The sequence below is a fragment of the Micromys minutus genome (assembly GCF_963924665.1).
Source record: "Micromys minutus genome assembly, chromosome: 22".
Taxonomy (NCBI): Eukaryota; Metazoa; Chordata; class Mammalia; order Rodentia; family Muridae; genus Micromys; species Micromys minutus.
Genome location: NC_137957.1, coordinates 1,781,991 through 1,803,889, shown reverse-complemented (window position 1 = coordinate 1,803,889; position 21,899 = coordinate 1,781,991). Strand labels below are relative to the sequence as shown.

Genomic DNA, 21,899 nt, shown 5'->3' with positions numbered 1-21,899 from the left:
ATGGCCGAGAGCGAGGCTGCGCGGACACAACTGGCGTCAGTGGGGCCCCTTGGCCGCCCTCGCACGGGCTCCTGCGTCAGTGGCGCGCAGGGGCGGAGGCCCGCAGGGAGGGGACTGCGGAGAAGAGCAAGTACGTCTCCAGGTTTCGTGCGCCCTCTGCCGACTCCAGAGTGCATGTCACCCAGTAACCTCTAGTGAGCTTCTCGCCCTGCGCGACCTCCCTCCCCAGCACGCTCCCCAACACGCACCGCAGCCAGCATCATTAGATATCATTTATTTATTTATTCATTTATTCACTTAGCAGCTTCTTATGATGTAGACCTGGTTGGTCTCAAGCTCACAGAGCCCTGCTCGAGTCTTCCTCCGGGGAGTAGGGATTAACTGCTCCTGTCTTATATTTGATTCTTAGAAATGTATTCGGCTGCGCACTTTTGTAAATAGATTCTTACCTATTTCCCGAGTGCGGAGATTGCAAGAGTGCGTCACCACACCTGGCTGGTAGTCTACATTTTAATTCTTCTGTCCCAAGACGTTACAGGTTTGCGTCTTTTGGGCCTCGAATACGCGCTAAGTGCCTCTCCATCGGTTGGCACTTGACATCAAACCTGCATCTCTTCAGCGCAAACGTCCCCTCCTGAGGGAAAATGTCCGTTTGCAGAACACCGTCCTAAGGACCCAGGGCATCCTTTGCTGTTAGAAGGCTAAGAAAACTACAGTTCCCAGAATGACCCACGTGGCAATAAGGAGGATCTCACTTCTAGGTAGCGCTGCAAGGGGTGGGGCTAAGGCAAAGTATACCTCCCAGAATGCTCAGCGTGTCCTGCATCACGCAGCCTTCTGACCGTCTTAGTGCGCGCGTGCGTTCTCGTGGGAACTGCGCCTCCCAGAAGGCAACGCGCGTCGTCCTCCTCGCCCTCCCTGAAGGCCGCCTCGCTATCCCAGTGTCGCCGTCCGCTAAGCTAGAGTCCACTGACGTTTCCGCCACCATGCTGCCCATCACACTGCTTCGTCACCGGGGCCTGCGTCGCCTAGTGCTTCAGGCGCGAACGTACGCCGAGGCCGCTGCTGCACCTGCCCCCGCCGCCGGGCCCGGACAGATGTCCTTCACCTTTGCCTCCCCGACGCAGGTACGAACTCACAGCCCCCAGAATCGTCAAGCCCCTGACTTGACCCGTGGGAGAGGATCACTTGTATTGGGTCTCAAGTTTCACTCCGCTGGGGCCGGGCAAACTTCCCAGTCCTGGATGGGGTCATCCTGGACCCCGGGCTCGACCTCTCAGTGTTCACTGAAACTTCATGCCCCACCCCTAGGGGCGTCACCTGAACCTAAGACTCCACCTATACCTTGAACCCAGATTTTGCCTAATGAAGGGGTGTCACCTGGAGCCTAGGATTCATAATGGATCACAGATCAATACCTTTGGGGTTCACATGGATCACAGTTTCTGCCCGAAGGGGTTTCTCCAAGTCCCCAAGATGTTGCCCGAGCGAGCAGGAGTTACCAGTACCCAGGCCTGGATCCCTTCTTGGGGATTGCCTGGACCCAGCTCCTGAAGGGTCACTTGTACTCAGAACAGAACCCGGCCACTGTTGGGGTCACCTGGGACTGACCCAAGCTCCTTGTCCTGTTGGGTTCACCTGGACCTAATACCCTTAATTGAATAGACCTTAGCCAGGGTTTTTACCAACTTACAGAATAAGCCTAGGTTGGTTTTACACTTTTAACTCCTCATAGCAACTTTCAGAGTAGTTGTGAGACAGCCGTAGGGTTTCCCAGAAACCCCTTCCCAGGGGCCGGATCAGCACGCTGTACTGCACTGCACTGCCATGTTTCAGACACCTCTTCCAGACACTCTTTTAGGCATAGCATCCCATTTCACAGGTGAGCAAACTGAGTCTAATGGCAGCTCCCAGTCGTTTCTGTGTCCCATCAGAATCTCATCCTCCCCGTGCCCACTGTATGGCAGGTAAGTCCAGTCTCTGTGGCACACGGTAATGCTTACCTCACGTTGTATGCTCTGCAGGTGTTCTTTGACGGTGCCAATGTCCGGCAAGTGGATGTGCCTACACTGACTGGAGCCTTTGGCATCTTGGCATCCCATGTCCCCACACTACAGGTCCTGCGGCCTGGGCTGGTAGTGGTACACGCAGAAGACGGCACCACAACTAAGTATTTTGGTGAGTGTGGCTCAGGATGAACAGAGGTTCAGGTTTGGAAGGTCGGGGAGAAAGCAAAGGAAGTAGGCTTGCCCAGACGAAGATGTGGTCATCTGGAGCACAGAGGGGAGCAAACAGCTGACCTCACCTTAGCTGGGAAGGGAGAGATGGAGAAGTGACTGTTGTGGAACTAGCCTTCGGGGTAGGACAGCTTTTGTGTAGGAGGGAGCCAGTGGGAAGGACCCACTTCTCCAGGTTGGACTTCCTCCATGTTGCCCCTTTCTGCAGATGAAGGGGCGTCTTGTCCTCTCTCAGCACTAGTGATGCAGCCCACAGCCATCAGTGGGGGATTTGGTTGTGTATGGGGAAGTGCCAGAGGAAGCCTGGTGGTGAGAGTGGGAAGGGTGTGTACACACACACGTGAAGGAGGGCATTGGTGGTGTGTCCTTTATACGCTCCCTGTCTTTATTCCTTTGAGACAGGGGCAGAACTTGGAATTTGCCATGTTCTTAGCTAGACAGGCTGGCCAATGAGCCACAGATATCTTCCCACCCTGTTCCCTACAATTAGGATTACAGCGCTGGGCTGGAGAGATGGCTCAGTGGTTAAAAGCACTGACTGCTCTCCCAGAGGTCCTGAGTTCAATTCCCAGCAACCACATGGTGGCTCACAACCATCTGTGATGGGATCTGATGCCTTCTTCTGGTGTGTCTGAAGTCAGCTACAGTGTATATCTTTGGCCTCACAGCTTCCCACAGACTCTGGGACATCTAACTTCTGGGGCACTTCAATTTTCTTTTCTTTTTTTTGGGGGGGGGGTTCTTTCTGATTTTAGAGCAGGGTCTCCTGTAACCCTGATCCTCCACCTCCTGGGTGGCGGTGATGACAGGTTTATGTCAGCACACCCAGTTTCTGCCTTGCTGGGGATTGAACCCAGGGTCTTGCCCATGCCAGGCAAGCACAATACTTTACTGTGCATAGGAAGACCTCAGTGTGTTGTCCTGGCTGGCTTTCAGCTGGTAGTCCCTGCCTCAGCTTCCCCAGGGTCTAGATTTTGACAGGTGTGCATGGAGGCAGAGGACTAGTGACTACACGTGCAGGAGGTAGAGGCTGTGTGCTCAGACCTTGTCTCCTCTGTAGTGAGCAGTGGCTCTGTCACTGTGAACGCGGACTCCTCTGTGCAGTTACTAGCTGAAGAAGCTGTGACACTGGACATGCTGGACCTGGGGGTGAGTGATGGATGGGGAAACTGAGGCTCAGGGCAGGGCAGGTGTTGCCCAAAAGTCCCCTGACTGCTGGGGAGGCATCTCACGGGGAGTGTGATGTTCTGCTGCTGGGCCTGCTCCTCACACCAGTCCACTCCTCTGCAGGCAGCCCGGGCCAACCTGGAGAAGGCACAGTCAGAACTGTCAGGCGCCGCGGATGAGGCAGCACGGGCTGAGATCCAAATCCGAATTGAGGCAAATGAAGCCCTGGTGAAGGCCCTGGAGTAGGTGGTACATGTCTGTCACCCACAGGGAAACAGAGGCAGGTTCAGGCCATTGAAACGTCCCATAGGCTGAAGTCGCCACCGGGGGGCAGCAGTGCTCCAGTCACTGGAGTGAAGCTTCCCTGGTGTCTGCCTGCTTGTTATGGAGGTCTTCCCCCAGGCGTCCCAGAGTCTGGGATCCCCACATACCTCTGGAGAGTTGGCCTTGATTGCCCCTCAAGGCCACCTAGACAGTTGGCTTGCCCAGCCTGTCCCCATTAAACACCAGGAACCAACGGAGTGTTCTATTTCTAACTGTGTAGTCAAGGCTCTCCTCCCTCCTGCCTGGGCCCCTAGCACGTGGCAATTCTGGGTAGAATACATGGTGGTTGACTGTTGGGGTGCTGCCTGCCAGAATGGGTGGGATGGACAAGGGTTGAGGGCAGGGCATGAAATAGTGGGTGTGGCTAGAACTACTGGCCAGCCAAGCCAGGCCCTCCCTTTAAGGACCCCCCCCCCCCCCCCCCGCCGCCGCCCTACCCTACCCCACCCCACCAGCTCTGGGAAGAGGCGAGAACCACCTGCTCCCACAAAGGCCCCGCCCTAGGCACACCCAGCCTGTGGGTGGCCCTAGCCTGGCTGGCTACCTTCCCAGTCCCTGGTATGGTCGTTACTCCTTAGGTCCCTAACTGGCCCTGGGTGGGGTGGTGGGGTGGGGTGGCCTGGGAGGGGGTGATCTTAGCATACTCCACCCCTTTGTACAACCACCCCTCCCAAACCCACCCCACTTCCATGGCCAGGTACTATGCTGGCTTGTCCTTCTTTTCCCCCACTCTTCAGGAGCCAGAGTGAAGCACCAGAGGTGGGGGCTTCAAGGGTGGTGAGTAGGGCTGAGGTAGCTGTCACTGGGTCATCGGAAACACCTGGACAGTGACCAGCGGACAGGCCAAGGCCTGGGTGAAGCCTGTCCCTGCATTGGCCCTGTGTGGGTGACTCGCTGCAGCTGCATATGGCTGATCTGGGCATGAGTGTGCTGGAACCCTTCCCTTCTGACACTTGCAGCCTGGGGGTATTCCAGGGTCAGTCAGTCACCTTGCCCAGCTCAGGCCCAGGAGTGTGTGGGCCCCAGAGGTCATTGAAGTCATCAGGCTACGAGCCCAGGACCCGACTGACCAAGCTACAAGGGGCCCTGCCAATTAAGCCACAGGCTGGACATGTCAACAAGAGGCTCTCAAAACAGCCTGGACTGGGCTAGTACACCTCGCAGTGTGAGTCCCTCCTGCCTTTCACCAAAACTCAGGGATGCATCTCCTACAAGGAGGCGTGAGCTTTGGAGCCCTGCCTCAGGACAGGACAGCCTGTGCTGGCTGGGCTATGTCCTGGGACAGCAGGCAGTAGGACAGGACTGAGAGCCCAGAGGTTGGGACCTTCCTGGAGGGCATGGCCTGGAAAGATTACTGAGTCTTGGGCTTTCACACTAAGGACAAGGACCACAGAGGAAGAAGAGCCAGGATACAGGACGTCTGGGCACCCAGCATTTACTACACTGGCTTTCAGTCTGGTGTCGGCCAGCCTCCCTCCCCTGCCTCCGTCCTCCACACTCCGCAGCTTCGGTTTGCACTTCCTGCACATCCCTCAAAGTCTCTGGGCCTCCCAGTGTTCCCTGGCCTGTCCATGACCCTGGGAGACTGGGAGTGTCGGGCACGCCTGTCTACTTGGGGGCCCAGCATGCCTGTCCAGAGTGATCAGCCAGAGCAGGAAGGAGACCTAGGAAGGAACCCGCCTGGGAGGGGCCCCCAGGGTGGGTAGGGGGGTGCTCAGACCAGATAGTGTGGGGAGACCGGATAAGTGGACAGGAGATGATAGGAAAGTGATGGGGGTGGTCCGGCCACACTCAAAGTCATCTTCAGGAAGCTGCCTGTGGAGGCCACTCAAGTGACAAAGCGCTGGCTTCCTGGTCCATAGGGCGGGTGAGTGTCCACCCCAAAGGGCAGCACGGTATGAGCTGATGAATCTGTGAAGAGATGGCACATGTGCCGCTTGTGGGCGGCTCTCCTTTGTAACTGACCCAGAGGGGCCTGGAGATACTGACACATTCTGAACTGACTTCTGGGACCCGTATGCTGGAGTGAGAAGCATGTCTAGGGTTAGGGTGTGTTAGGGACTGGGCTACTCATTGAGGTCACACAACTGACTGGCCTAGGCAAGGCCAGAGATGGTTGAATCGTCACAGAAATGGCCTCTGAGGTCATCGTTAAAGGATGCGGAGGCCAGGCTATCAGACAGCTGTCGGGGCACCCCACTGCCTAGCAGGTGACACTGCCCTGTTTTCCTGGACCCAGGCTGCTGACTAAGGAACCCCTTCCCGTTCCGCCCCCCTTTCCACACACGGGCGCCCCCAGGCGGAAGCACCAGGCCAGCAGGAAAGGGGGCGGAGCAGGGAAGCAGGCCAGACTTCCCCCAACCCCCCAATCCTAATGTGAAGTGCACCTCAGTACTTGGGGAGATAGGAGTTATCCAAGCCGGTAGCACCCGCGAGGCACTGCTCTGTGGGTGCTGAGAGCCATAGGGCTGGGTGTCCCGGTCCCAGGGTAGCAGGCAGGGGGGGTGGTATGCGTCACTATAGCCCGGCCCCCCCGCCCCTTGCCCGCCCAAACTCCACCCCGGGGAAGGCGGCGCGGATAAAGGCTCAGGGGCCGCCTGCCTGGCCCCAGACTGGCACGGCCACCTCTCACCACGACCCATACGTAGGTCGTCTGAAGCAGTGGTGACCCAGGACCTACGACTCCCGGTGAGTAGGGGCGGGGCCGCACGAAGCAAAGAGGGGTCTCCACCCGCCGTAAACTTCTCCTGCTGCCCCACTTTGTTCTTTGAACCTTCCGCACCTAGGGTGCCTCAGGACAGGGAGCCCTCCAACTTATAGGGTGGGAGGGGCCGCTGGGCACCGCCCTGTCGGGACCGCAGCCCACCCCCCAACTCCGCCTTTCTGACAGTGACCTTGAACTAGTTGTAAATAGACTCAAGTTTCCCTTTATGTGCGATCTTAGTCTTCTCCGCACGCCAAGTCTAAAGGTGCTCAACGGAGCCTCCCCACATGCAGACCCCCAATTCTCGGCGAGCCCCAGCCAAGACTCACGGCACTCCTCCCCCGGGACTCGGGCAGCGCTCCCGGGCGGGGACTGCAGAGGGCGCGCCGGGGCTGCTGACTCACCGCTGCCCCGAGCGGGGCGCGCGGGCGAAGCCGGGGACGCCGCGTCACGTCACGGCTTGGGCGAGCGCACCTCGGGAAACGAGCCGACCCGGGACTCGGGGGGAAGGGCGGCAGAAGAAATATAGGAGGGTGGGTTAGGTTGGGACGCGAAGTAGCACTGGTTCGGGAAGGACGGATCTAATCGAAGCCACGTCACCGAGCAGCAGGGCCCTGCCCAAGCTGTGGGTCCCGCCCAGGTTCTCCAATATCATTGCATCCACCCACCCACGGGGGCGGAAGACTGTCCTGTCCTTGAGAGGCCAGCCCGCAACCCTTGGCCATGAAGCTCAGGGCTCAACGACAGCTTCCGCAGGCTGTTGCTTCCCGGACAGACCCAGCGGGGAGGCCCCAAGATTTCCTGTTCCTTAGTCGGGAACAATGGCCGGCTCGTTGCCTCTTCTCCAGACCGCTCCTGCTGCGGACGGGAGGGGTTATGCTCCCGCGGAGGGGCGGGGAGGGAAGGAGCTAAGTCCTCGAACTCAGGTCCGCTACCTTAAGGGCCCGCCCGCCCTTTGTTGAGGTCTCTGGGCCTTAATGAATGGCTCTGGGCGCGGGTGGGGGTCGCGAGGGCTGGTCAGGAGTGGCATCAGCCCAACCCTCTGGGCATCTCCATTGGACGCAGAAGGGACGGGGCGGAGCAAGGGGGAGGGTCTCGCTGCCACGTGGGGTAGCCCCGCGGCGATCTTCATTGGCCCGGTAGCGCGACGGACTGGGCGGTCTGTGTGTGTTGATTGGCCGCCGCCAGGCCGGCGGAGTAAGTAGTGAATGGGAGGGGGCGGTGGTCCCGCCCATTGGAACGTTGATACATGATAACTTTTTTTTTCTTCGTACTTTCACCCCCAGATCTTGCGAGCGGCGGCCGAGGCTGTTGCTAAGGGAAGGGACGCGCGGGGTTGCACGACCGGAGAGAGATCCAGGCACTGTGCGAACCAGGATAGTTCGCCCCGTTTCTGTAGGACCCTCCCCTTGCCGTACCCGAGTCGCTGTCATCCGCCCTTGAAACCGGATCGCAGACCCCACCCCGGGGCGCAACCCAAGGATCCCACGCGACCCCGGAGCACCACTCGGATTCTTGATTGGCGGCTCTATTCCTAACGTTGGGACCTTCCCCAAGGGGCGCACGCACTTCTCCTGTCCCTGGGTGCTCGCGGAGCAGAGAACCGTATTTCGGCGAGGGAGTTCCGACAAGGATTGGAGGCGACCCGCAAGCCCCCAGTTCTCCTGCGCGCGCCGGGGATGGAGCCGCAGCCCGGCGGCGCCCGGAGCTGCCGGCGCGGGGCCCCCGGCGGCGCCTGCGAGCTGAGCACCGCCACGGAGTCGGCCGCACCCATGAGCCTGGCCATCCACAGCACCACGGGAACCCGCTACGACCTTTCGGTGCCCCACGACGAGACCGTGGAAGGGCTGCGCAAGAGGCTGTCCCAGCGCCTCAAAGTACCCAAGGAACGCCTGGCGCTGCTTCACAAAGACACGTAGGTAGAGCGCCGCCCCCGCCTGCGCGCCCCCTGGCACCGGGCCGCCCCCTCGGGCCCGGGCCTCGGGCGGGAACAAAGAGCGCGCCGCGCGGGGAAGCAGGGGGCAGCCAGACGGGGGGCGGGGGCGCGCCGCGCGCTCTCGGGCGCCCTCTGCTCGGCCTTACTTGTTTGGGCCCCCTCCCCCGCCGGGGTCTGCACAAAGGCAGGAGCGCCCTGAGGGCCCCCAGGGTGCACGGGAAATACAGGGGTAGCAGGGGAGTTGTAGGCCCTCGGGATTGCACGAGGAGGGGTCCGTTCTCTGCGCGCCTGGGGGGGTGCAGAGCCACCCCCTCTTGTGCCGGCGGTCTCGCCGCTTCCGTATCTGCTTGGCGGCCCCCTCTGCGTCTGGCTGTCTCCCTATCACTTGCGTCTCTACCCCCCCCTTTGTTCTCGGTTCCCTTACACCTCCCCCCCACCTGGTATTTAAATCGCCTGCAGGCCAGGGAGTCCCCCCCCCCACGTCCCCTCGCGGGCCTCTAGGGACACGCAATGTCCATCCCCAGCGGAGGGGCCCCAGTGGGGGAGGGGCGGGAGGGGGAGGGTCTCCTTTGTTTGAGCAGCGGGCCTGCGCCGAGGAAGGAGGAGGGGGAAGCCTGGGTCGGCAGAACCCCCGAAGGCCTCACTAAATGGGCCGGAGCCCCGCGGCGCCCACAAAGACGAGCCCGGGCAAGAATTGGGGAGTTGTAGGCAGGAGCTGGCCTGAAGAGAGGCGCGGGGGAGGGTGGCAAAAAGCCCACGGGGGTTCAGGTGATAGAAAGTCTCTTGTCCCTTGCAGATGGAGTTAGTGCTTTCACCTGGAGTTAAGTGTCATGGCTTAGGGGGCTCCCAGGACAACAGGCCTACCCACAGACACTCGGTTCTGGAGAGTGGTGGGGTGGGAAACGCTCCTCTGTCCTCCCCTCTCCTTGGGCACGCACAGCCCTCCTCCTCAGCCTCCGCTTCCGCGTCTCTGTGTTGTCTCCCGTCTCACCCTCTTCCTTCCTACCCCCAGCCGGCTCAGTTCGGGGAAGCTGCAGGAATTCGGCGTGGGGGATGGGAGCAAGTTGACGCTCGTGCCCACGGTGGAAGCTGGCCTCATGGTAAATGACTGAGGGGCGCGTGCCCTGGAGGCTTCTATAATCCCCTGGCCACCTCACTCCACAAATGCACCTTCTTGCCCTTGCAAAGAGCTCTCCCACCGCCCCTAACACGCAAGGCCCCTCCCCACTCACTGCTCCGAACCCACTCTGAGGTTGCTCTACCCTCCCTCTCTTTGTAGTCCCAGGCCTCGAGGCCGGAGCAGTCCGTTATGCAAGCTCTGGAAAGTTTGACCGAGACCCAGGTAAGGACCCACCACCCTCCCCTTAACCAGGGGAGGGGGGGACTAGAGGCAGTGGCCACGCCTAGGGACCTGGCAACTCTCAGGACACCCTTAGAAAGCCTCCATTTGTTTGTGCTTCCCTGGTGGCCTGTGGGGGAGGGGATGAAAGCCCCGCCTTGGTGCCAGCTTGGCCTGGTCACCCCGCTTCCTCTTCCTCCCTGCCTCCCCCCCAGCACCTGACCACCTGACCTTGAGAAGTTTTCTCTCCCACGGTGGCTGCCACAGTGGAGCGGGTAGGGCCAGTCTTTCGACCAGCCCTGACTGTGGGTGACCTTGGCCTATGATCACTGGAGGTTAGACCCTCCACGGCCCGTACTCCCGCTGTGAAAGTGTGCACCCCCTAAGATAAAAACTGATTCGGTGCGTTCCCACCTTTTTGAAAGCAGCGTGACAAAACCTACCCTGCTAGTGCACAAGGATGGGAGTCACCCCATCTCCCCTCCTCTCTCTCTCTCTCTCCCTGGTCTTTGTTCTCTGCCCCAACAAGGGGAGGGACAGGCAGGGGCACCCAGCCCTGGGCCTGGGAGGCCTCCGCGGGATGTTAAGAAAATATTTAGTAAGCAGCCTGGGAGGCTGGGCCTGGCTCTGAGGAGGACTCCAAGGTTTGTTGAGGGTTTTTTTTCCCCTCCCTTCTCCCTTCCTCATGATTGTCAGCCACAGGGGCCTCCGCACTAGCAGCCCCCAGCTTTTCCGGTACAGTGAATGACACTGGTGTCCTTGGTCACTTGCTTGGCCCAGTGAGGGGGATTGGGCAGGATCCCTGGGCCTGCCTGCCTGGACCTACACAGGAAATCTTCCTGGCTCAGGTCTCCTCTCCATGGTTGGAAACGTGGGGCAAGGGCAACAGATGGGGTGGTCCTGCCTCTCTGGGTGGGATCCAGGGAGAACAGGGAGGTCCTAGAAACGAGACACAGGGGCTTTTTTCTGGGCTAACTTTGAGCAGATTTCCCTGCTGGGCTGTGGGGATGTACCTGGCATGAGGAAGTCAGGGGGGTTGGTGGGTGGAGCCCTGAGATTCCCACAGTATAAATTCTCACCTGGCCTCCCAGTTACCCTCCCCACGGGAGAAAGAGGTGACCCAGGTGCTCAGCTACTTCAGGCCCTTCCCTGTAAAGAGGGTAAGACTGAGGATCTGTGGCAGGATTGGGGAGTTCAAGGCCGGTTGCCTCCTTGCCCACTCAGCCCTTTGTCCCCTCCCCATGGGGCCCCAAGTGGAGAAGGTTCCTCCAGCCCCCTGACGGCAGAGCCAGGGGAGGGAGTTCTGCCAGGCGGTCTGGTGTGACTCAGCCACTATGTCACTTCTCAGAAACCTCCGCCCCCCACCCTGGCCTCTGGGGAGAACGAGGCTGATGGCCAGGGCCCCAGGGGTGGGAGAGAGGGTGCCCAGTGTATCCAGGGGTCAGGAAATCCCACAGATCAGCCCCAATGGAATGGGGGTATTTGTGTGAGTGGCTGGCAGGTCAGAGAGCTGCTTACCAGAGCATGTGGAGGTCCTTGGGGATAGGCCTCCAAGCCTCCCCTTGTCTTCCCACAGCCCAGCACACATAAATATTTATCTTGGGAAAGCAAAGGTTAACTGAGGAGTGCTTTCAGGATCCAGCTTGCCTCTGGTATGGCTTAGTGCTGGACAGTTTGACAGGTCTCCCCTCTGCTAGATTCACAGGCAGACAGGATCTGGGGACTGAGGTGGGAAAGGGCCAGGTAGCATACTTCAGGGAGGGCAGTGACCAGCAGGTGGGCCCCATCCCTTCTGGTCTCAGTTTCCCCTTTAAAGGACCCAAGTTGGCTGGGGAGAGCCAGAGGCTCCCATCTGACCCACCTCTGTCCCCCCCACAGCCCCCAGCGACACCCGGGCCAGGCCGGGCTGCCGGAGGAGGCTTCCGGAAATACAGATTGATTTTATTTAAGCGTCCGTGGCACCGACAGGGACCCCAGAGCCCAGAGAGGGGCGGCGAGAGGCCCCAGGTCACACTGCGGGGAGAGCTGGGCTGGGCTGGGCTGGGGGCATCTCAGATGAGAGCCCCGTTGGCTGATGAGGTCTCTGCTTTTCTCTTCAGGTCAGCGACTTTCTGTCAGGCCGCTCGCCTTTGACCCTGGCCCTCCGAGTTGGGGATCACATGATGTTTGTACAGTTGCAACTGGCAGCCCAGCACGCCCCACTCCAGCACCGCCACGTGTTGGCTGCAGCAGCGGCTGCTGCTCGGGGAGATTCCAGCGTAGCCACCCCAGTGTCCTCGCCTTGCCGGTCGGTGTCCAGTGCCGCCCGGGTTCCCCCAGTATCCAGCACTCCTTCCTCACCTGTGTCCCCCTCGCCTGTCACCGCTGGTTCCTTCCGATCCCATGCAGCCGCCACAGCCTGTCCTGAGGTAAGGATGCAGATGCTTACACAGGGGAAGATTTTTGAGGGTCCCAGCTGTTGAGCTGATGTAGCACATCTGGAAACTTGAACAGTCCCTGACACTGACTGCCCTAGAGGCTGGGGAGATCTGAGCTGAGGAATAGAACCATCACAATGTCCATTTGCCAATCTCCCAGCAGATGGACTGTCCTCCACCGGCCAGCAGCAACACCACGTCCACCCCAGGCAGCAGCTCCACCCCCCGATCCCGAAAACCCGGTGCAGTCATTGAGAGCTTCGTGAATCACGCTCCAGGGGTCTTCTCAGGGACCTTCTCTGGTAGGTGTCACCGCACACAACTGGTGTTGGCATCTCAAACTTGAAATCCTGTGTGCTGGCCGGGCTCCCTAAACATCCTCCCCTGGAATCCGGGGCATGCACCTGTGTGGTTCTACATAGGGCATGCCATCTGTGCCAGTGTGGTTGTGTGTGCTTCACTGGGACATTGGGGATGGTGCCTAGGCCACTACTGCTGAGGCACACCCTCGGTTTCTTCCTTAATGGGGAAATCTATGCAGAGGCTCTACCTCTCCAAGCCTACTTTGTGTGATTTGGATTTTTGTTTGTTTGGATGTTTTTGTTTGTGTGTTTTTTTTTGTTTTTTTTTTTTTTTTTTGAGATAGGATTTTTCTTAGCTCCCCGACATGGATTGAAGGGGTTTTGTTTTTGTTTTTCAAGATGGTGTTTCTCTGTAGCTCTGGCTATCCTGAAACTCACTCTGTAGACCTGGCTGGTCTTGAACTTGCAGAGATCTATCTGCCTCTGCCTCCCTCTGCTGGGATTAAAGGAGTGCACCACCACAGCCCAGCACTGGCTTGGAGTTTGAGACCTCATTGTAGCCTCCTGAGTTGCTAGGTTGGCAGGTGCACACCACTAGGCCTGGATACCTCATCCAGTGTGTGCAAGTGTGTGCCACACTTCTAGAACTTTGACTACTTGGGCTCATGATCCTTCCTCCTACAGGCACACTGCACCCCAACTGCCAGGACAGTAGTGGGCGGCCTCGGCGTGACATCGGCACCATTCTGCAGATACTCAATGACCTCCTAAGTGCCACGAGGCATTACCAGGGCATGCCACCCTCACTGACCCAGCTTCGCTGCCACGCGCAGTGCTCTCCTGCCTCACCAGCCCCCGACCTCACCCCCAAAACTACCTCCTGTGAAAAGCTGGCCGCCACATCCCCCACATCCCTACTCCAGGGCCAGAGCCAGATCCGAATGTGCAAGCCCCCTGGTGAGTCCCACCCCCACCCAGCTCCCTTTCCTCAAGGCTGCCTCTGTGAGGGCTCATGAAGGGACAGCTGACCTGCCTGGGGACCCCCTGGAGCTGGCAGCTGCTTTCCCCCCACCCCCAGACCTGCCCTAGCTAGGAGAGAAGGAGGCAACTGTTGCTACACAGTATCTCCTTGTGAGCCCTGGAGGGCTCCCCTACCCCACTTCCTTCCCCCACCCCCCCCCCAGGCCCATCTCCAGATGGCCTTTGGCACTTTACTTGAATGGCTGACTCAGTTCTAGCCCCCTAGAGTTTGCCAGACATGCCCACCCCAACCCAAGCTGTGGAGTTGGTGGTGCATAACTGGACCCTACCTAGATCACCTGCCTCCAAGGCTTGTTCACAGGAAGGAAACTGAGGGACAAGATTTGTTCTGGAAGCAGGTTCTTGTAGAGGTTTTTGTTTCTTTGGCTTTCTTTTGTATTTCATTAGCAAGACCCCCACCCCCTCACTGGGAGCATCCTATGGAGGCTTCCTCCCACTCCACCAAGCCTGCAGCCCTGTTATTTTCAGAGGGGTTTTTCTGAACTGGAGTGTCTGGGTCTGTGCTTCCTAAAGAATTGGTGACTCGCACCTGACCATACCTTGCATACTTTCCTCCATTTGCTCTTGTTTTGGGGTCTCGCTGTGAAACTCTAGCTGCCCTGGAACTCGCTTTGATTCCCCCAGCCTCTGCTTCTCCTCCCTGAGCGCTGCGCCATCAAAGGCCTGCGCCACCAAGCCCAGCTTACTTCCTGCATTTCTTCTGTGACTAAACCCTGTGCGACACTTATTCTGCCCACAGTCCTTCCTGCTCTCCCAGCACACTCCAGTAACTGGATAGAGACTGGGGGCCCTGTGCTTCCTTGCACATTGCAAGGTCCTTGCTGTCAACAGTTGATGCTCCAGCCCCATCAGTGGGGGCTCAAGATTAACAGGTGCTTGTCTCCTTTTGTAGGAGACCGTCTGCGACAGACAGAGAACCGAGCCACTCGCTGCAAAGTGGAACGCCTCCAGCTCCTGCTGCAGCAGAAGCGCCTTCGAAGGAAGGCTCGACGGGACGCTCGGGGTCCTTACCACTGGACCCCCAGCCGCAAAGCCGGCCGTAGTGACAGCAGCAGCAGTGGGGGTGGAGGTAGCCCCAGCGAGGCCACAGGCTTGGGCCTCGACTTCGAGGACTCCGTTTGGAAGCCTGAAGTCAACCCAGACATCCAGTCCGAGTTTGTGGTGGCTTAAAAGGATCCAGTCCCCTTGGGTCTGTACGTCCCCTGTCCCATACACTGGGCAGGAGGACACAGAGTGGACGCTGAGCGGCCCAGCTCTGGGGGGCAGGAGGTCACCTCCATTGCCACTTAACCAGCCTTTCTGATTCTTTTTTAGCTCCCCCCATTGTCTACCCTGCATCCCTAGTCACATGTCCACTTCTCTTTCTTCCTTTACCATGGTCACGGCCTCTGCGACAGGGCCCTTCCCTCCCACCTTCTCCAAGTCCAAATATGTAGCAGTCTGTTCCCAGATGGCCCAGACGGAGGAAGCCACCCACCCTAGCCCTTCCGCTCTGCCTAGCTTTCCCCACCCCCTTCCATAACCCAATTCAGGTTTTTAACTCAATGTAGATTCTCCAAGCACTTTACAGATGAGGGTTGGGGACCCCAGGATGAGTGCCCACCCCCACCCCCGTCTGCAGACTTGGCCACCGTTTCAGGCCAGCTGGATCCCCCGCCCCTCCCGTCCCGGAAAGCCACTAGATAGACTCACAGAAGGTCCCCTTGTCCACAATGCCCACTTAATTCACAGCCTTCCTCCTGCCTCAGTCTCCCAAGTGCTACAATGACAGGCCTCTGCCACTATGCCTGGCTGCCCTTGCTTTGGCCACAGAAAGCTAGTTCGATGGAGAAGGCTGAAGCAGGCGGCTGTTCCGTTGGTCAGTTGGGGGATGCTCTTCCTCACAAGAGGACAGGCCTCGGACTACCCTCTGGACACTGGCCTCACTGTCTCTTCCCTCCACACACCCATTTATTTTCCTAACCTTCCTTCCCAATGGAGCTTGAGGAACTATTTATAGATTTCATTTTTCTGACTGAGCCAGTAATGGTTGCTATCCTCTAGGGGAAAAAAAAAAAAAAGAAACTGGGGTAGGTTGTAGGAGGGGGGCCCAGGGAGACACCCTTGTACCTCTTCTCTCCGCCCAGCCTGCATCTGGGGATGGGAAGAGGGGTGCTGAGCTGTGACTGCATTAACCCTGGGGAGGGCAAGCTGTTGGTCCATATTGGCCCCATGGGTGAGAGCCCACCCCTTGAATTGGGGCTGATACAGCAGGGGTGATCTTGTGGGGGGGGGGTTTCCTCCACATTTTGAGATTATGTGATAAATGGGATGTGTGCCCACCCCGACACCTGTCCGTGTTGTCTAGACTCCACCTGTCCATGGTTCCTTTGTTCTAGGCTGTGAACCCATCCCCCACCACCACCACTATGTGTTTAAACCTTAATGGTTTGGGATGTGAACGTGTGTTGACTAGCTGTAAAGGTTTTTTGGGGCGGGTGGGTGGGAAAGGGGATTCTGAACGGTAGAGGCCAATCGAGAATTCAGTTTGGTTATTCTGTTTTTTTCTATTTTTTTTTTCCCCAAAAAAAGGGAGGGGGGTAAGTAGGTGCATTTTTTAAAAACTTGTCTTGAATACCTATTTAAGTGTGTGTTTGGGTTTTTTTGTTTTGTTTTGGATTTTTTTAAGCTGCCTGTGATATGTCCTCTGGGCTGAGGGTGGAGGCCTCAAGCAGGAGCCCACCCATAGTTCTCTCTTCCCTATGAAGACTTCCCCAGATAGCATTAGCCACCCTCGGGGGTGGGGGGTGGGGAGAATCCGGCTTTGGGGGATCCACCTCGCCCACGTCTCCTTTTATTGAAATAAAATTTGAGGGGAAAAGGAAAACCTTACACGAGCACCGAATTTCAAATAAACGAAGATGAGACATGAAGTCGAGTCACCGCTTGCTCCTTTAGGAGTCCCCAGGCCCCTGGTCTGGTGAGCAGCGTGCCCTGGTTCCCGCAAATGGTTTCCCATGCGTTTCCCAGCTTGGGACCGACAGGAAGCTGCTTAGGGCGGAGGGAGGGAGGGCTTAGCCACTTCCTGCTACCCAAGGCCGGAAGTCCCTTTGGGCGTGGGACTGGGGCTTGCCCTGGGCGACGCTTTCACCCTCAGTTCCTGGCTCTGAAGTGGGCTGAAGACGGGAACTTGGGAGTTAGTGCTGGGGCAGGGCTTCCCGGCTCCCAGGAGCCTTGCCCCAGCCCAGAAACTGGGAAGTGCCTGTGGGAGTCGCACCAGCCAGACTCTGTGCTGCCTTCCCTGAGGATTATGCACCTCCAGGCCTTTGCTCCAGCCATGCCCTATTTGGGTACCCCTGGGAAACTTGCCGAAGCGGACGCCCACCTTTTCCTGTTCCCATCCGCAAGCCAACCTGGTGCTCCCCACAGCCCCATAAGGGGCTCTCGGATGTCTTTCCATTCCTCTGTAGTTGGACTGAGTTGTCCATCGCTCGGCCTGTTATTCTGTGTTTCAATGCTCTCCGGGCCTACAGTCACAAGTAATTACACTCCCATTTTCCAACCCAGAAGACTGAGCCCACCCCAACACAGCACTGGGCCTGCAAGCCTATGGTTGTAAGTTAGTCGTCCCCCGAGAGCCTCACCCAGTGAGAAGAGCTGCCTTTCCCCCAGGGAGGCCTGGAACAACTCCTGAAGTGTTTTTTTGCCCCTCCCTCCACCCAGCCACCCGAAATCGTCCCGCGCCCACGCCAGGAAGGCGGATGTCCCGTCAAGCCTGATCCCTGGAGAGTTCATAGTTATTGGGCTCAAATGTTTGGGGACATTTGAGGGCACAGGACGTAGGTGAGTGTGGGAAGAACCCATGGGTCAGGTCTGGGGGAGGGGCAGCTGCCCCTTGTAGCTCAGGGCTGCTCGGGGGACTAGGAAGGGAGCCGCCCGCGTCACCAGCCAGGCAGGAATCCGTCAACCAAGTCCACCAGCAGCGCTGAGAGATCATGTCCCAGGAGACCTCAGGTTCTGATCCTTGAGATGGTTGCCCTAAAGGTGTACATGTGGCGGGGAGTCTAATGTCACGTGACCCTGTGAGGTCAAGACACCCAGAGATCATCGCATCACAGTGCTTTCTGCACTCAGCTCGGGCTCAGCGCGTGTGGACCAACAACCCCAGGGGACAATCATCCTAGCCCCAAAGAGACCCAGTACACTTGGCAGTAAGGAGAGGTAAACTGAGGCTCAGACAGCAACGGTTGCCGAAATCACAGAGGGGCGGGGTAGGTCCTTCGCTTCCTTCCGCTCCCCCCACAATACCCCATTGAGGAAAAAGCTGAATGGGAGGGGGCCGCCCCCCGGAAACCTGATGAGATGGAAACGCGGTTGTCAGGGCAACGCGCTGGGAGAGGCTCCCGACGTCATCGCGGGGAGGGCGCCCCGTCCGCCCCCGCCTGAGCTTCGGCCTAGGCTCCGCCCCCCATGAAAAGGACCATTGGTGAAACTTTCTGTCCGTCTTGTGAAGTACCAATAGCTCCAGGTTGCCTTCTGGAGGCGGGACTTTAGCCTGGCAAAGCCGAGTGCGCGAGCGCGGAGGCGCAGCGGCCCCGCCCCGCTGCCCGGGTGTATGCAAACTTGGGGGCGGGAATCACAACGCAGGCTTGACGGCTGCTGCTGGGCCTGGACGGAAGAGGGGGCGTCCCTGGGGGCGTCGCACGTGGACCCCAGCACAGGCACACCACGAGCACCCCGCTTTGCACACTAGCACTTCCTGCCGCATCAACTCCCAGTTCACTGACCTTCACCGGGTTCTACAGTTCCCCGCCTCTTGGAAGGACTTGAAGATGGAAGGCGACCTGTAGAAGGGGGTTTTGCGGGACGAATAGGAGTTTGCCCGGTGTTGTGGGTAGAGAGATGGGGTGTGTTGCAGCTGCAGTCAGGTCAAGTTGTGAAGGGATGGGCGAGAAAGGAAAAAGAAAAGCTGGTAAGGGCATTGAAGGAGATCCCCCAAGTCTAGACTTGAGTAGATGGGGGCGGGGCGCCTGGCCATGACCCTGGTTATAATCACCCTTTGGGAGGAGGCAGAAACAGTAGAACAGGTTTACACTGCATGAAATTCCAATCATCCGGAAGAAGCTGCGAGGGCTGATGGCAGGGATGGAGGATGGGGAGGGCGAAGATTTTAAAATGCACGTTCACACTTTGGATGAGCAGAGAACGACACCCCCCCCCACCCCGTCAGGAACTCCAGGTCATCATCAGATGTCCTTGTATGTGGTCTCCTTAAAGAAGTCGGGGAGAGGTGGGTGGCGTACAACTCAACACTCGAGAGGCCGAGGTAGAAGGATGACCGCAAGGTCAAAGCCAGTCGGTGCTTATGCCCAGGCTGGCCTAGGGTGAGAAGACGAGGGAAGAGGCTGGCGACAAGGAATGGTGGTGTTTGCCAAAGCCGCAAGAGGGTAACCTCGCAGATGGGCAGATCTCTGTGACCAGGCAGCCGGGGGCGGGCAGAAAGAGGTCACTACGGGTCGTGGCTTCCTGCCAGAGTCTGGAGTCCCCTGGGGGGGAGGGGTGGCCACTTTCCATTCCGGACCTGGCAGTAAGCTCTGAGATGTCAGAGGTCTGGAGGTGGCTCTGCGTGGGCAGCTAGGAGGAGCAGAACCCGTGGAGGAGGCCAGAGATGGTACCCGCGGGGCACAGCCGCCCCCGTGGGGCCCCAAACAGCTCCACCCTCCTGCGGGGCCTTGGGAAGGAGACTTTGCTGGCGACGGCTGGGCGTGGAGATCTTCCCTGAAGTCTGATTCCAGCCCCACCCACGGCCACCTAGTCCTTCCCAGTGTCACGCGGGGCAGGTCAGCCTGCCGGGTGGAGGAGGAAGGCTGTCACCTGGAAGACTCCCTGCTCCTCCAGTACAAGGCTGGCTGGTTCCTTGACTCGGTCCCCTCAAGGTTTTCTCTATTTCTATCTTCATCCTGGCCCCTCTTATTTTCGTCTTTTCACTGGCTATCCCACCCTTCTCCCTCCCCCACTTCCGCCCCCTTCTTCACCCTTCCCCCCCCACATTCCAATCTCCGCCCCCCACCCCGCCCACAGACGTGGGGCCAGCTGCTGCTTTGAGTGTCCTGGGGACCTATAGGGAGGTGGGTTCTGCCCTGGGTCAGAGATCCTCTCTCAGAACAGGCGGTGGTGGGGGGTGGGCGGGGGGGGACAGGAGATGGTGCCCCTAACCCTTCTGGAATGTGGGCGGGACAGGCCCATCTGGAAGAAGGGGCTCACCCCAGCAGGCAGCCGCAGACAGCTGTCATGCCCCACAATACTTGAGCAGAACATGGCTAACCCCGAGACCTCCAGACACTCAGCTGCACCGACCAGGAGCGTTTACTGGGGACTGTGGGCCAGGCTCCCATTGCACAACCACCCCATGTACCCCATCCTGATCCCCACACTTTGGTTCTTGAGCATCCAGGGCCATACATGTCCTAGTGAGTATTTCTAGGTGAGGATGAAGTTAAAGATTGCTAGTTCAAGGCCAGCCTGGACCATTTAGTGAGGTCCCCCTCCCTCACCGGCGACTGAGCAGACTAGTAGGTCATGGCTCCGTGGTAAGTGCCGGCCTAGCACCCACAGAAGAAAAGGAAGAAGAAAAAGAGTTGTTTATTTTTATTGTTTTAAGTTGACCTTTTGCGTGTGCTTTGTGAGTGTGTGTGCACCATATTCATGCCTGAGGACACAAGCCACCGAGGACTTCTGTTAGATCCCCTGGGACTGCAGTTACAAATGGTTGTTTAGTCACTATGTCTGTGTTGGAAGTCTAGCCAGACCCTCTGAAGAGCAGCCAGTGCCCTCGACTGCTGGGATATTTCTCTTGCCCAAGAGTTGATATGTTTGCCTAGCAATTACTCAGAATACCCAGAACTAAAGGCAGCCTCCTCCCTCAGACACAGCCACAGGCCAGCCCAGGAGAAGCAGGGGGCTCCTCGAAGTGTCTCTGGCATGACTGGTGGGAAATAGGTTTGTACAGAAGTACCCTACGAAAGTGACTTACCTGGCGTTGGCCTGTCATTCCAGCACTGGAGAGGTAGAGACAGGAGGATTAGAGTTCTAGGTCATTGTCCACTACACATCAACTTGAGGGACAGCCTAGGTTTCCTGAGACCCTGTCTCACAAGGACAGAAAGGACGAATATTTCAGAATCTTAGACATACACACAAATTGGGGCAGTTAGACGACAGCTCGAGAGTTGACAACCAGAGAAGACATTGAGGAGTAGGAGGCAATTCAGCTGCTGCCCTTGACCCAGTCCCCATTAGACCCTGGAGGCTCCCAGGTCCCACTCACAATGAGGCAATGGGGCCAGGGAGGTGCCTGGGTGCCGCCTACCCAGACAGCTGGGCCCATGGGCTGCAGCTGACCCTCTGCAGCTGGGTGGACAGGTGTTCCAGGAAGTCAGTTTGCACGAGGACCCTCCAGGCACCCTGAAGTGGACAGATGCGTGGTGACCTGGGGATTTGCGCACACATGTGACTGTCCCTATGGGGCTAAGTGCAGAGGAAGAAAGTACCGCAGGTCACCCCTGCGTGGGAGGCCACACTATTGTCAGGTAAGTGGGTGGGCATACTGTGAGTGGACAGAGACATGGCTTTTCTTGGACATCTGTTACAGACTTGGGAATGAATGGGTGCATGTTCCTGCTCCGTACAGCCCTGACCTGGCTTCAGAGCAACAGCGCTGTCTTCCAGTCCCAGCCATCTATTGAAGGCAGGCAAGCAGGTCTGGGAAACCCATAAGGACCTTCCGGGATGCATGGGCCCTACCCAATACCAGAAGCATGTGGAGTTTGTGACTGAGCCTGAGGAGACTGCTGCAGAGGGTGTGGGTGTGCACGTGTACCACATGGCATGTCATAGGATGCGTGTGCTGTCTGAGGCGTCCCTCTGCTGCTCCAGGCCCAGGTCTGGGCAAGAGCCTGAAGGGCCAGACCTCCCAAGCTTTCCTATTTCCATTCCTGGGGTGTGACTCAGGGCTGCGGGAGGGATGAGTCACAGGAACTTGAGCCTAGCCCGCCCTGGCCGCAGACCCCTTCCAGAAGCAGAATGTAGTCTCTCCGAGTGGCAGGGGGTCAGACCCCAGACACGGGGAGGGGGGGGCCTGAGGAATCAGAGCCCACTCAGAAAAAGGCAAGCTTAACCCTTCCAGCTGACTCTGGGCTCGCTAATAGGGACGGCCCAGGTGCCTCTGACACAGCTTTCTCTCGTGCCCACCCGGGAACATGAGTCACGCCGCCAGGCATAGATGGCTACATTACCTCCGTGGGTGCTGGCCCACCCAGTCACGCACACCTAGCCCTGCGCTGAGCATCTACATCCAGGTTGTGCTCATGTACCTTGGCGTCACAGCACCCTGCCCACCCATCCTGTCCTTAAGGAACACAGGTCAGTCATTTGAAGATGACTATGTCCTCCTC

At 58.4% G+C, this 21,899-nt stretch overlaps 2 protein-coding genes across 7 annotated transcripts; both read left to right on the top strand.

Moving 5' to 3' along the window:
* Window positions 1-841: 841 nt before the first annotated feature.
* ATP5F1D (ATP synthase F1 subunit delta) lies at window positions 842-3,940 on the top strand. The gene is made up of 4 exons (XM_080935314.1): window positions 842-1,127; window positions 2,025-2,178; window positions 3,298-3,386; window positions 3,528-3,940. The coding sequence occupies exons 1-4, from the start codon at window positions 987-989 to the stop codon at window positions 3,648-3,650; spliced, it is 507 nt and encodes a 168-aa protein (XP_080791440.1). The 5' UTR covers window positions 842-986; the 3' UTR covers window positions 3,651-3,940.
* A 1,841-nt stretch (window positions 3,941-5,781) lies between these two features.
* MIDN (midnolin) lies at window positions 5,782-15,932 on the top strand. 6 transcript variants are annotated; one of them, XM_080935448.1, is made up of 9 exons: window positions 5,784-6,416; window positions 7,719-8,347; window positions 9,381-9,468; window positions 9,648-9,710; window positions 11,586-11,714; window positions 11,807-12,115; window positions 12,288-12,426; window positions 13,111-13,383; window positions 14,360-15,932. In XM_080935448.1, exons 2-9 carry the CDS (start codon window positions 8,112-8,114, stop codon window positions 14,635-14,637), a joined length of 1,515 nt encoding a protein of 504 aa, XP_080791574.1. In that variant the 5' UTR covers window positions 5,784-6,416; window positions 7,719-8,111; the 3' UTR covers window positions 14,638-15,932. The 6 variants fall into 6 exon arrangements, with proteins under 6 accessions (XP_080791577.1, XP_080791574.1, XP_080791572.1 ...); XM_080935446.1 differs by having other exon boundaries at window positions 5,785-6,416; window positions 12,285-12,426; XM_080935447.1 differs by lacking the exon at window positions 5,784-6,416 and adding an exon at window positions 7,222-7,358 and having other exon boundaries at window positions 12,285-12,426.
* Window positions 15,933-21,899: the final 5,967 nt, after the last annotated feature.